Below are 14,947 nucleotides of genomic sequence, written 5' to 3'. Positions count from 1 at the left end.
GGTAATGATGTTTGTTTCACAAGAGAGATGCAGAGAAATAGGTCACAAACAACACAATTCTCCAGATACTAACACAACACTCACTCTGTCCATGTCTCTCTTGATCCCCACATATCCCTTCATCCCTCTCTCCCCCTCCTCTATTCTCCCACCCAAATCTCTCCATCCTGCTCTCTCAGCCTCCCACTTTCACAGCATGTATAGACCTCTCCTGTCTTCAATCTCCCTTTGAGAAAAATCGCATTGCTCGATATCACTGTCCACCCACTCCATTCCTTCCATTTCATTGTCATCTCCACCTCACCTCCCTGTCTCAGTTTTTCTCCCCTCCTCAGAACAAATGACAAGACAAATTACAGCCTCTTCCTGCCATCCATTCTATACTTTCCTCTTTCCTCTCACACTTCATGCTGCAGCGAATGCTGATGCAAGGTGGTGAGCAGCTGAAACACATAGACCAGAGCAAAAAAAGCAGGATACAGAAAACTCAGTGTTTCTTCGACTGTTTTTCCAAGTCTCATATTTTAACTTTTAATTGCTTTTAAGGACAACTGACATCTGTGCTCTGCCGTAAAACATGTCTAAACGTGTATGATGATTCATATTTTTCATGCATAATGTGTCTTTTTAAGGAACCATGTCTAACATACAAGTCTGCTGATCATGTCTGGAACAGCTTGTGGGTTCATATTCATGCTGAAGGGTACATGCAGTGACAGATGTTGAGGCAGAGAGTCACATTTTCTTCTCCTAAGAAACTGACCTGACCCCTTATACACCCTGTTGGATGTAGAGCTTCCTGCTCCTCCACTTCATACACCACACTCAGGAACAACAAAGTCTTTCAGCCAATTTAAGTGAAGGAATTCAGCTAAACAGCAACAAACAACCCTGAGCGGTGAGAAGATTGTTCGATAGTCCTTCACAGCAGTGCTTCATTACTATTGGCTAGAAAATCAATAAGAGACTGAGACTGTGCTCTAATTGGTTCCCAAAGACTGCAGAAACACACATTTGTGCAAACACATGTACAGAGAGATAGATACAAATACCATATGGGAATAGCAAGTTCAGGCCTCAGATCAATTCTAATTTTATCTAATTTATTCATTCCAGTTCAGCTCACAGTGTCGTAAGATCCATGTTGGCTATTCTCAGTTTGATGTACTGCAGAGATGTTCTTCAGCAACCAGAAAGGATTAAATAACAAGACACACATAGCTTGGACGGTCCAAGCTAACTACACTAACAAAAAAATGTTCAACAAAATGTCACTTGCCTATATACTGTAACATTCTCAAAACTGCTACTCAGTTTCTAACATTAAATGATGAGGCTGGTGATGTTTTTACTGTTCTTATTAAAAATTAAAGACCAAAGCCTGTTTTAGTGGCTTATTCCTCTGTGCCATAAATCTCTATTTTCATGCCAAAAACTAAAACATAAATGAGCCCTAGGTGACATTTTCCTTTATTACAATGAACATAGGCACTGTAGTTTAGTTAGTCATTCTGAGTCAATGCCAGAAATACTCCCTAGTGCAACAAATGTGTTTTAATCTGTGCTGAAAGTAGCTCCCAACAAATGCACTTAAATGTACATCTTCAATAGGAATGAATGGGCTTGGGGCTGAGAGCCACAGACAACATGGGGAAGTTGGAAAGTATTGAGACACTAACACATTATTGGCTTTGGTTTTCTCATCATATTTGTTGACAATAAGAAAATGCCAAAGCTATGATTAACCCCAGACCAGACACTGCTTTTCACACTGCTTTGAACATCAGTTGTTTTCACTTTATAAGAAGCTGAGTATCCTTATTTTGTAGAATTATGAACTATAACTGGTCCCGAGTGTAATGGTCCAATGCTTAGCCTTGGCAATTTATGCCAAACCTATCTCCTAGAAATTACATTCATATACAAGTAAATTGCAACAGCAAATAGGTTTTGCTAGAAACATAATGCTGGCTTAATTACTGTACATTATCTCTCAACATAATGAGAAAATGTTGTTAATTAACATATCTGGCAAGTTGCACAAATGTTGATATTGAACACGTGAGTGAAATGTCCCCCCCCCCCCCCCCCCCCACCAAAATAAAAAAATCTGCAGTACAATATCCACCAGTAGAAACAACAGCAATATTAAACTTTTGATGGTTATGCTTAGACAGCTCTTGCTTAAGGTTAGTGAAAGATCATGGTCTTGGTTTAATACAGAAAAGTGTCAGCAGTGACTTAAAGCATAACATGTAATATTTAAGAGAAACCACAATCTTTCACTAACCTTAACCAAAGTGATGTTGTTGCCTAAACCTGATCACACAGAGGTCTCAGGATGCAAACTCGGGTCTCTGTTGTAAAAATCTTACACACCCTCCTTCCACCCCAGCCTCCTCCCTGCAACCTCAGAGCAATATATAAATGTAGAGCTTTATTCATTTGAAAAAACATTATCTGTGAACAAAATCCAGGCAGTGATTACATTTGCCAAAGCTATGTAATTGGGAATACAATTTAGTTGTATATGAGTGTAATTTGTAGTAGACAGGGTTGTTTATATCTGAAACTGACACCAACACAGACTTCTAGCCACTAGTTTTAGCTTAAACAGGTGAAACTCTGAACAGTGAGAATATCTTAGATGAGTAACAATCAGGAAAACTGCAATCATCCAATATGGTGATTGACTGTTATTCCTTGCTATTCATTAATCAGTCAAGGGTAAAATCAATGTTTTTTTGGTTGAAGAAGAATTGAATTACCTGGCTCACAGGTTTGCACCCAAATTTAAATCAAATAGATTTAATTTCTGTAGATTTTGACTCAGATATGACACCCATCTATGATTAGACCCTTGATTCAGATAAGGAATAACTCTGCAAAAAGAAAAACAGACATGGAAGTATTTTAGGATCAGGTCATGCTGGGCATACTGCAATGTTTACACACTCATACTTGCACAAGCAAACACTAATGCACATACAGACACAGAGAATACAGTAGGGAGGAGTGAAATGTATGTGTGTGTGTGTGTGTTTCAGTCATTTGCTCCAGCTCTGCCAATACTGACAGCATTAATATTTCATCTACGAGGTGGAACAAAGTGGCTACTGGATTCCCATAACAGACTCACTCACTCATTTAGATACAAGACACACAGACACCCACAGAGGCATGAAGACACACAAATGCCCGTGGAAAATGCACTTGCACATGCTCACTCATGACACAGACGCACACAGCTTGTGGCCTGAGAGGGATCGTAGCTGCTATTAAAAATTGATTCGCTGTCATAGCATCATTTTCCCCCAAGGTCAAGTCACAATCTGTGAGTGTGTGTGTGTGTGTGTGTGTGTGTGTGTGCGTGTGTGTGCAAAATGTTGGCTGCAGAGATGAAAGAGAAGAGGAAAAACTCCCATAGTCCTTCATTGTCATTCAGAAATGGAGACGAACCGAGAGGGCAGGGATGAAGGGACAGGAAGGCAAGAGATAAGACTCATCCATACACGAGATAAGAGGGATCAGGTAAAGATAGGCTAGAGAGAGGAGAGGAGAGACAAACTCTCATATTAGCTTTCATAACATTTTTAGGAATATTTATTATCCCAATTCAGATATGATACATTGTATGTAGATCTGTAATGATGGGGTGCCCCAGTAGCCTGCTGGTTAAGATGCACACCACATGACCACAATGTTTGCGGTTTGATCCTGGCTGTGGATGTTTTTGCATGTCACACCCCTTTCTACCCATGTTTCCTTTCACTCTCAGCTATCAAATTACGGCAAATGCCAAAGAAATATTTGCAGCGCTGTAGGTAGAGTGGAGGAGACAGCTTAAATAAGGAAATTTAACCCTTTAACATCCAGCTCTCCTCATTTAATTCTTAAAGATCCCCTCCAGATATGTTTTAAGATGTATATAAAATATTCTACTTTGAATAATAATTGTGTCTAATGTGGTTTTTCCACACAAAAAAGTTAAATTATCTCTTTAAAATATGTAAAATGACATCTACTCCTTCTCCCTCATGAAAAAATCGCACAAGATGTTTGGCTCCAAACTAGTTGTGATGTCACAAATCATGCTCTTTTAAGGTGAACAAAAGATACTTTCCCCCTTCAGCAGATGAATGTGAAAACATCCTTCTAGTCTAAAACTCTGCATATACATTATTCTGCACAGTGAAGCTCAATCATTCAACTGAAGTAACAATAAGCAAGACACATTTTTGAGTGGAGGGGGACTTTAAGTATCTCTTAGGTTTGAGGATTTCACATTGTCTGACAGTATCTCATATGTATTATCTTGTTCCAATTCTTTCTTGACACAAAATAATGTTTACGCCAAGTGAAATATTAAAACCCAATACTGTTTATTGCTGTAACCATCCATCAAATTGATTAGATGTGTTCAGCATCATTTTAAACACATTTTCTCAAAATTCAGCCAAACATATTTGTTATCTTTTGAAACTTTGGGATCTCCCCTGAAATTGAAAAATACATTTCTGTGGGTTTTGCACAAGATTTACTGTGCTGCATGAGTTTGTAATGACTGACCAATTAGCAAGTCAAGCCTTGGGCCAACTGTGAGGTGGATCATGTATACAGTATGTGATCCAACAGGAAAAAAACAGGAAGAGCTGCAAATCGTACGATACAACATTTGTATTTATTATTATTTGACAGCTTCAAAAATGTGCCTTCTGTATTTAAGATTTCTGCATAACTCACAGTTGGTTTGCTGAATAATAATACTTGTACTATACAGCTTAATATCCTTGGTTGATACACATCTCCTCCTGGTGATCTGAATGGAAGGCTCCCAGCCGGCTGATGTGAAGACTGTAAAGTGAGACGGAGCTCACAGCAACATGTAGAGAAGCACCATGTATAGAAATAACAGAGGGGAGCTTGAGATTCAGATGCCACTCAGACAGATCCGCTGAGGGATTCCATTTATTTTGACGTCCCCTGATGGAACAAGGCTGAACCCTCTTGCTATCTCTCTCTCTCTCTCCCTCCCTGTAATACACACACACACACAGCAATGCATCTGACCTGTACAGGTTGATTTCCCCTGGCTTTAAATGTGACGTCTCAATCTGTTTTCTGCCATATTAACATCGAGGGGGAGAAAACTAAAACCTCCATCACACACCGACAAACCCATGTATTGCAGAATGTAGCTTACACACTTCCACCAGGGGTTTTGCTGCTCCCTTGACATCATATATTGTACACTATAATCCTATGAATCTGTGAACATGCAAGCCTGTATGCATGCATTTCTATGTGTGTGAGTGTGATGTGTGCAAATGCTATTTCAGCAGGGAGCCGACCCCCACTGCAGGTGACATTTTTACTGGAGAAATGTCACCATAGCCATTTTCTTCCCATATGTTTGTGTATGTGCGTGTGTGTGTGTGTGTGTGTGTGTGTGTGTGTGTGTGTGTGTGATTAGGTCTTGGCAAGATTCAGGTTGATTTCACAGGAGAGGCTTGTTAGTTTCCAAATACTAGAATATCTCCCTGCCTCAGTGCTATTTCTTCTCCTTCTTCTTTTATTCCCCATTTCCTTCCAGCTCATCACTACACATGTCAGCAAGACTATGTAAACAGGAAATTTAAGAATTACCAATTACCAAGTATGAGCTAGTAACAATTCTTAAATGTTACTGAACTGTGATGTGCTTGCTTTTCATTTCATTCCATTTCTTTTGTAGTTGTTGTCTTTGTCATTTATCACAGTTGATTCAGGATGGACGGGCTGCCAGCAGGCCAGCAGGAGAACAGAATAGTGTAAAACAGTCAGTATCGTTGTCAAAACGGCTGGAGAGCTTAATCGAAGATCCAGCATGACACAGATCACACCAGAGTGATTGCTGTGTAAAGTCGACGTGAATGTGAAAAAGGGGGTTTCTGACAGTTGGAATTAAACAGATGTAGCAGCAGGCATTGGTGGCAGGATCAGCCAAACAAGCTGAACACTTTTATCAAGGTCAGAAAATATCATAATAGGATGAAACAGAGGCCAAAAATAATATAATGAGACAGACAGACTGTGTGAAGAAGGTTTTTGTTATAACATACAACGTGTATGTGGTGGTTTTTGTCTTCATAATGTACGTATTGGCTCTTGTGTGTGTGTGTGTGTACATGTGCTTGTTAGTATGTGAGTGTGAGTCTGTCTCCCTGACAACTGAGGAGACATCTGTCACCTCCATATGGAGAGACACTGAGGAAAAGGCTCAAAGGAAGGACAAAGCGGAAAGACAAAACAGAAAATAATCAGTTGCACAAAAAGACAAATAAAATATGAAACCCCCAGACTGAATATGCTATCCTGGGTTTTCCAGATTTGGTAAAAGAATGAAATATGTATAAAATAGTAGCAATACAGATTTCTACCTATGTTGGTCACATTTCTGCACATGATCGCTGCTCTATATTAATGTGTGTGCTTTTCATTTGCAACTTCAACAACTGATTTTAATGTGACATTTACGAGTCATTTATTTTAAATTTTAGTTTTTATCTCAAATGTCAGTTTGATAGCAAATGGCAAAGTAACAGCAAAGAAGGCAAACAAGTAGAAACAAGTCAGACCCAAACCACACTATTGTGAGTTTGTGTAAATCAGATCAAAACTTGATGATGAGGATTCATTTCATTGGGTATTTATCTTTCTTTTAAGGGTTTTCTGACTAAATAGTTGTGAGTGTCATTTCACTCATTAACATTTTACTACATCTCATTATAAATTCAACTGAACTGACATCACGTGTCTCGTATCATGTTTTTATGTGTGTGTGTGTGTGTGTGTGTGTGTGTGTGTGTGTGTGTGTGTGTGTGTGTGTGTGTGTGTGTGTGTCTGTCCTCTCATCTAGTGTTTAATATAAATGTAACAACACACACTCTCTCTCTCACATACTTAAAATGACATACAAAATAATATCCTCACCTCCTCCAAGTGCATGTATGCGGACAGACCAGAGCTCACAGACACAATATGCACACCCATCTGTGATGCACTCACAATTTCATTTACACAAACGCACAACAGGGCACATGTGAGGTCCCTTTCTTTCTTTGTGTGAAGTAATGGACAGTCCTGTTTGATGTATGTTTGAATTTGTCCTCCATACTCATTCATTTTTTAGCACTAAGGACACACACACACACACACACACATACACACACACACATACACATACACACACAGAGCCAGTGAGCCTCTCACTCAAACTGTGGAGGAGGGGGCACTAAAAACTCATTACATGGACGATCAATATTGCACACACTTGAGAAGCATGAACCCCCCCCCCCCCTGCATCCACAACACACACACACACACGTTTCATCAACCGCTGGCAATGGTGGCAGATGACTTTTGTCAGCCTGAGATGTGTTACTATGGTAACCATTAGGCTACATTCCAGTATGGTACAGCAGGGGTGACGCTCACACACACACACACACACACAAAGGTCAATGTTTTGAAACGTTCCAGTACTTTGTGACCTGCAGTCATCCCAAATGCTACTGTAGTTGATTTAAAGTAAATGCTTCCAGTGCAACCTGTGCTGCTTACAGAAATAACACCAATTCTTCCAAAGTCCACAAAACAGATCTGTGAAAAAAAATTAGGCAACATACAAATACATATCTCAATCCATTAATGCAGTACAAGATAAAAAGTAGCTTTGGCATCAACTAAACAGATTAAACATCACGGAAACTGAACTTGGATTTGGTGAAAATGAAGTGAAAAAACACTTGACTTCCTCTGGATCCACGTGCTATAACAGATCTGACTTCAGGCATGTGCTAAAATCACATCAAGGGAGATGAGTCAGAGTTGTCATCTAAACTTCACAGTACACCAAGTGTGTCTGAGACGGAAATAACTGACGTGAGATGTTTGCAGCACAAGTGAAAAAATTAATAGTTATCAAGTGATGCAAGGGTGACTAACTTCTCTCCATCTGTCAGGTCTCATTTAAGTGGAAAAACAATGAAATTCGTCAATTCTCTGAGATGCATCGAAGCAATGTGAAAGACATGATAGTGAAGCAGTGTTCAGCGTCAAGGGCAAAAGTTTGTCTCAAACTTTAAACACCAAATTGTTTTAGTGTCTAAAGGATTTCCTTTCTACACCAAAGTTACAAAAAAGATATTTTTCAGGGGCCAAGTGGTTACGTCTTGTACCATGTGCTCTTTTTAAAAAATATTATTTGAGGCATTTAATGCATTTATTAAATAGCGATAGAGAGAGATGACATGAAACAAGTGAGAGATGGGAAACGATGTGCAACAAAGGTCCTCAGCTGGATTTGAATCAGGGACATTGTGTCTCATGGTTGGCATTTTAACTCCTAAACAACTGGGGCACCCAATACCATATACTCTATTGTAACTGCAGCATCCCTGATTCAATTCCAGCAAGGGACTGTTTTTGCATGTCATTCCCCCTCTCCCCCTTCTTCAGTTTTTCCTTTCACCACGCTACTGTCCACTGCCAATTAAAGCAAAAATACTTTTAAAAAAAGATACTTAAGAAAAACAAGAGATATTTTTCTGTTACCTTTCCAAGCCCAGGTGTGTCTTTGATCTTGTTGGCTGCACGGAGAAGGCAGGGTGGAGCTGGGGGTGGGGCCATCAGCAGGGCAGAGCTAAAATTGGTCGGGAACAGAGGGGGATCGCATGAGGGTGCTGATGATGTCACTGGCGCTGTAACCGCGGCTGTTTTCTGCTTCTTCTTCTTGGACGCTAAATTCAGCTTTTGTGCAGCTCTGAGAGAAGGAAGCGCAGAGGAAGAGGAAAGGAGGAAGATAAGAAGAGAAGCCAGTCAATTAATCAAATCAATACATTAAAACCATACTTGATCACTGTAAAAACAATATTATATACACTGCATATTTTAAATGGAGGAATACGAGCAGAATGGGAAGGACAGGGGAGATGGTGGCACATGTGCATGCAAACATGGATCTATAATTACGTCCTTAAAGTTTACCGCAGTACAACCACGGCAAATATGCTAATTGCAGGATTGAACTTGGTTACACACCCTTCAACACATGCGTACACAAATAACACACACACAGACACACACACTGCTGTTTACATATGTAGTAACATCTGGATGGGGAGTGGTTCATTTGCTTTCTCGCTGCTTAATTCCCTGTGGCATTGTGCTCAAAAGGAGCCACCAAAATTTAAATATACTCAGTCTATTCCCCACTCCGACTCTCTTCCTTCCTTTTTCTCTCCTTTTAACTTCAACTTCTAAATTTCACTTCTTTCTCCATCTGTTCTGCTCTCTCTCTCATTTCTTACTTCAACACAGCAGGTTCTTCCCATCTGCCTCTCTTGGCGTGCGGGAACTTCATATCACTTTTAGTCTCTAACTTTTTCTCCTCCCTCTCCAAATGTCTGGATGTTTCTGAATGCATGTCAACAATTCCTGCCAGTCAGTTTAAAGAAAGAAAAGAAGAAGAGCTTCATGTTACACTGTCAGACGAGCCCCTGTCCTGACACGGAGGAGACTGTATCTGTATATTGTACTGTATCCTCAAACTACCATCAATCTTGGTCAACAAAGAGCGAGGTATAGAAAGAGTTGGTTTATGTTTGTTTTGATAAAATCGTCAATATTCTACACACTGACCATAGCTGAGCAGAAAGACAAAGAGAGGAAACTGCCTGCAATCACTCAGCTAAGTGATGTACTGCCATTGATGGAAAATATACTCTTCAATCATTCAGTGTATTTCCTTCTCTGGGATTTAGGATGCCACAGTTCAACAATCTGACAATTTGAGTTACGCACAGCAGCTGTATTAACAAAATGATAAAACAAAAGCGCTCTAGGACTGCATTGGAAGAGATTCCTGAAGGTAGATTAAAACATGTTGTTTTAATCTACCTTCATATATATTTATATGATACAGAGAGAGAGAAAGAGAAAGTGAGACAGAGAAGAGAGAGGGAGAGAGAAGACCTTGCACCCTGACACGTTCTCTGTCAAAGAGTCATATTCTCACACGATTGGCTTTCAATTAACTGCAGCAGGTTACAGAAAATGAGAGCAAGGGGGAGAGTCAGTGAGACAAAGAAGGGGGGAGTGAGTGAAAAAGAGAGAAATAGAAAAGAGGGAGGGACAGTGTGAGAGGAAAGGGGGGAGAAGAGAGATGTGGATTCAGTGACCCATAGAACGATGAAGCATTTCACCATTTGACTAGCTCTCCCAGGAGGATTTGTGTGTGGATCTGCGTCTGTGTGTGTGTCTGTGAATGTGTGTGAGTGTCTATACTGTGTGAAACAAAGCTCCACAAGAAGGCTATTAATTTTTTTCCCACTGTGTGTAAGCTAAGCTTACATATTGCAGCAAATGCGATCAAAAGCAATTACTGGTTTTCCTATTATATCACCTGAATGCTCAAAACCTCCTCGTGCAGCATGAAGATACATGTGCAGCAATTTGAAGAAACGGTTTGTTTGTCAAGTGCTATTTTCAACTGTAAAAAACTGTTATTTAGAAGCTTAAGGATACGATACCCTATCTTAAAAATAATAATGGCATTAGTCAAAACTGTGGAATTAGTTGTGTTTGAATTCAGATCTACTATTTTCTTTCTCTCTAACAATGAAAACAACAGGCTGCTGTGGCTGCTGTAGTGTTGAGCGTTGCAGGAAGAGACATTATAATGATGGATGAATGGTTTCGGTGCTGTTGGAGAATCCATGTAGAGTATTTTTCCACCATAGCTTGCAGCAAAGCATTCAGTTCTTCTCTTCAGTCCTTTATAAACAAGCCTCTCTCTGGGCAAAACATGTGAATCAAGCTTATTTCTCGTGACTGTTTTTATAATGCATCTTTCAAATCCATCAGCCACACCAATTTCATAACACATGCTATGTGTGTATGCGTGTGCACTATTACACTCCTATTATTTTCTGCCACTCTGGTTTAATCTGTGACACAGTTCAAGCATGGTAGACACACGCACACGCACACACACACCACCACCACCTAATTGGTAGCGTTTAATGAGAAGTGGCCTGGGATTTGGCCAAGTAGATCCATTCCAATCTAACCCTAAAGTGAAGGGCACTTGTTTTCCATCCATCTACTCCCTCTCTCTATCCATCAGCACTTCCTCTGTCACCCCCATCCTTTAATATGCCCCCCTTCCTCTATCATTGCTCCTCTCTTCTCAATCCTTCACTTCTCTCCTGCCCTTCCTATCTTTAATCCCACTTATCTCTCTCTCCATTTTATTCCTCTCTCCCTAATTATTTTTATCTATCCTATTCTATCTCACTAAGCTTTCCTCCCTGTTCTGAATCCATCACACCATCCATTCAGCCTTCCTTACAAATATTGATCCCTTCATCCATCCTTGACTCTCTTCCCCCTCAGTCCCTCCATGTGTCTCTCTCTTGTTAAAAAGCAGCAGGAGTCACAAATAGATTCCAGTCCAGCAACTAACATGCTGTTGCTTTGTTCTCCTCTTCCTTTGACACAACCACAAACACTTTCACTTGACACCAAAATACACAGACTCACTTGAAACAAACTCTCACACAAACACACAGCTGATTTATGACTGGTGTTTCTAGGCTGTGTTGTTGGCTCAGTGGCTAATTACATTCTATTTAACAGGCCATCAGTGGACGGAGATATAGGGACAGACAGAGAGCGATGAGGTGTGTGTGAGTGTGTGTGTATGTGTGTGCGTGTGTGTGTGTGGGTGTGTTACTAGCATGGACAGAGGACTGGCTTTACTGACACTATCTATTGACATGTACATGACAATTTAAACACTTCAGCTACAACTTCCTGTTAAGAGACCAACTTATATGCTAATTTGTGACAGTAGTTCAGATGGCCACGATAGTTCTGGCTTATATTTATCACATGTTGGTCTACGCCACTGATCTGGTCACTCATCTGCCAAAATATGAACTAGTACTTCATTAAAGCAGCATGCACTCCATCCTCTCTCCATCCTCCAATGTGTTAAATGATTTCCGAGATTAAACAATTTCAGAAATTAATGTTTCTAAGCTATCAACGTTTTTACTCCCAGTTTAAAATACTGAAAGGAAAGAATATTTGAATTCACTCGCTCTTTGCTCTGTGCTGTTTTCTATGTATCTCAAATATTAAAAACAGTAAGACCACAAAAGAAGCAAATAGACCTCTTCTTCTTCATGTCAAAACAAGATAACCGCTTTCAATTATTGTTAAATGACACACGAGCAAAATAACAAGTCTAGCTATCCGTATGTGATCAGGCAGTAGATATGTTTTTTGTTTTTTTAAATCACAGACCACCTATTTAAATCATCAATCAAGCATTATGCATCCTGGCTAATTGGTGCTCAATTATCATGTGATGGAATACTTCATTTTAAGGAAAATAGAAGAGGTAAATAGGCAGGCAGAGAAAGAGACAGCATCCCCCTGTCTCACAGCAATCCTCCATCCAAAATAACAACGCCTTCCCAATTCACCAATTCACTTGGGACCTATTCATTTACTCTGCTACCTCCAGCAACACACACACACACACACACACAGCAGCCAAATCCCCAAAGATCCAATCCTCGGAGCATGCAGTAAAAAATTCCTGCACTGATAGAAACTCCCTTCCCCCAGTGAGTAGGAACGTACACACACACACACACACACACACACACACCTAGCATGTACAGCATGTCTCTATCCTCTAACCCAACGTCCCCAGAGGGCCACTGCAGCACTGGGAAGATGGAGCGCTACTGTGTGAGTGTGACATATTCACAGACAGATTGGTACTAATGAAAGATATTACTCATATGCACATTAGCAACGGTAAAGAAAAGGTCAGCGTGGAGTCAGAAAAATTGTTGGAGAGAAGGAAAGAAGAGGAGAAGAGAAGTATAAAAAGGACAGTAGCAAAGGAAGAAAAGAGCGGGAGAAAGAAGCAAAATAGAAATAAAGGGAGCCGTTAAATGAAACAGAGGAGAGGAGAATGAAGGAAAGACATGAAGGTGAGAGAAGCAAACGAAAGAGGAGGAAGGGATCAGTTGGGAGAGATGTGGTTGACACAGGGATTTTGCTGTGTGCAGACAGTGAGCAAGAGGGAGATCGTGTGTGTGTGTGTGTGTGTGTTTGTAATAGGAGTGTCTGTATGCAGTCCACGTCTGAGAGTAAAGACCAAGACAGTCGTGAGATTTACCAGCACTGCATGGCTGCATCCATCGACCATAAACACACGCAAGAATACACACATACACACATAACCAGAGTCAAGTCAGCGTCAAGTTTACATTGGGTTTTTTTACCAAACTGTAAGCCCACGACCCACACACACTAGATAAAATGGGAAATGGTACAGCTGACATAACCAACACTTTGCTAAGAGGAAATTACACATCACAGCGTACAGGATCTCATTATACACCTGAAAACAAGAAAAAAAAAGTGACAGCTGGACACACATACACACTACATATCACACACACACATATCCACAGACAGTGACACCTGCAGCATTAAACAAACCATGTTCTTTCACTTAGAAGGTTAATGCCCATAAATCGGCCCCAAAGACAGCTGGCTGTATGTCTGGAATGTCAACCAGATGTGTGTGTGTGTGTGTGTGTGTGTGTGTGCACGTGTGTGTTTCTGTAAAATGGCCTTGTTACCTGACAGTTCATGGGTCATAGAGAGAAATCCAAAGAGACAGTGTGATCACATGAGTTTGTGAGCGTTCCCATACAATTTACGAGTTGCACCTCGTGCTTTGAAAGACAGACAGCAGTGTGTCTGTTACACTGGAGCATGTCACTCATATATCAACCACTCATATCTCATTATCTACAGACTTTGAGAACACAAACAAGCACAAAAGACAGCAATGTACACAACAGGAGTGAAGGTAGAAGAGAAGAGAAGGGAAGAGAAGAGAAGAGCTTTCATATGCTTTCATAACATTTTCAGGAATATTTATTATCATTGGTATCATTTAAAATATGATTTAAAGCAGCTCATTAGATACGACGCCTCAGCAATACCTCAGACACTGTGACACTCTCATAGTCTTGTGTTACCCATGAATAATTTACTCATTCATTTTGAGCTTGCCATGTTTATCCATCAATAATTTACCCATATTACTCGTGTCTTATTTATGTTGTGTCGCTATGCATTTCTCTAGATTTGATTACACAGCTCATCGGTAACTGGAGAGTTGATTTATACACAAACACACCAAAAGATAAGTAGACATGCTCATCAACAATATACTGTATAACAATATTAACATTTTTCCACCAGCTTCATCTCACATCTTTGCCTGACTCTTTTGTCAGACTATTTATTTCACATTTCTGCATTATTAGACAACTTGAGAGACATCAGCGTAGCAGTGGGAATGTCAAGGACTCTGATTCAAACCCAGGATTAATCTTTCTCTCTAGTAATATGCACGTCAGATTCCTCTTTTTATTCATTCTCTATACAACAGAGTCTTCTAGTCCTCATACTTTCAATAAATCTTCAGAAATGTAATCTCGTGGGATTAAAACGAAATACAGTAACAGTGTTCATATCAGTATTGTATGATTCTTTGACCTCCTGTGATTCTGTACAAACAAATGCAGAAGGATGCCTCTCAGTCTTGTTTTGTCCCTTTCAGTCACTGTTCAATCATCAGTCATTGACTGTGTTTTAAGTAGACTTAGTCAAACTAACATAAAGTAAGAGGGAATTACAAAGAAACAGAGTCTGCAGATATATGGCAGGATGGTTGGATGGTGGTTTAAATTATAATATGTACTACAAGTCAGTATTGCATCCCATTACATTTAAAAATGTTCCAAATAAAAGACCTGCTTACTGGCACTGTGCAGAAATTGGATAAATGAATGAGGTGCTCTGATGT

General features: G+C 40.0%; 1 protein-coding gene across 1 annotated transcript in view; it reads right to left on the bottom strand.

Annotated features, from left to right (window-relative positions):
* Nucleotides 1-14,947, bottom strand: part of kif26ba (kinesin family member 26Ba) — an 88,812-nt gene that overhangs the window by 34,927 nt on the left and 38,938 nt on the right. Inside the window, exon 5 of the mRNA XM_042417094.1 lies at nt 8,596-8,803. Coding sequence (XP_042273028.1) covers nt 8,596-8,803 — 208 coding nt within the window. The remainder of the gene's footprint in view (nt 1-8,595; nt 8,804-14,947) is intronic.

The sequence above is a fragment of the Thunnus maccoyii genome, chromosome 1, assembly GCF_910596095.1.
Source record: "Thunnus maccoyii chromosome 1, fThuMac1.1, whole genome shotgun sequence".
Taxonomy (NCBI): Eukaryota; Metazoa; Chordata; class Actinopteri; order Scombriformes; family Scombridae; genus Thunnus; species Thunnus maccoyii.
The sequence above is the reverse complement of the archived record's forward strand: the minus strand, read 5'-3'. Positions and strand labels throughout refer to the sequence as shown.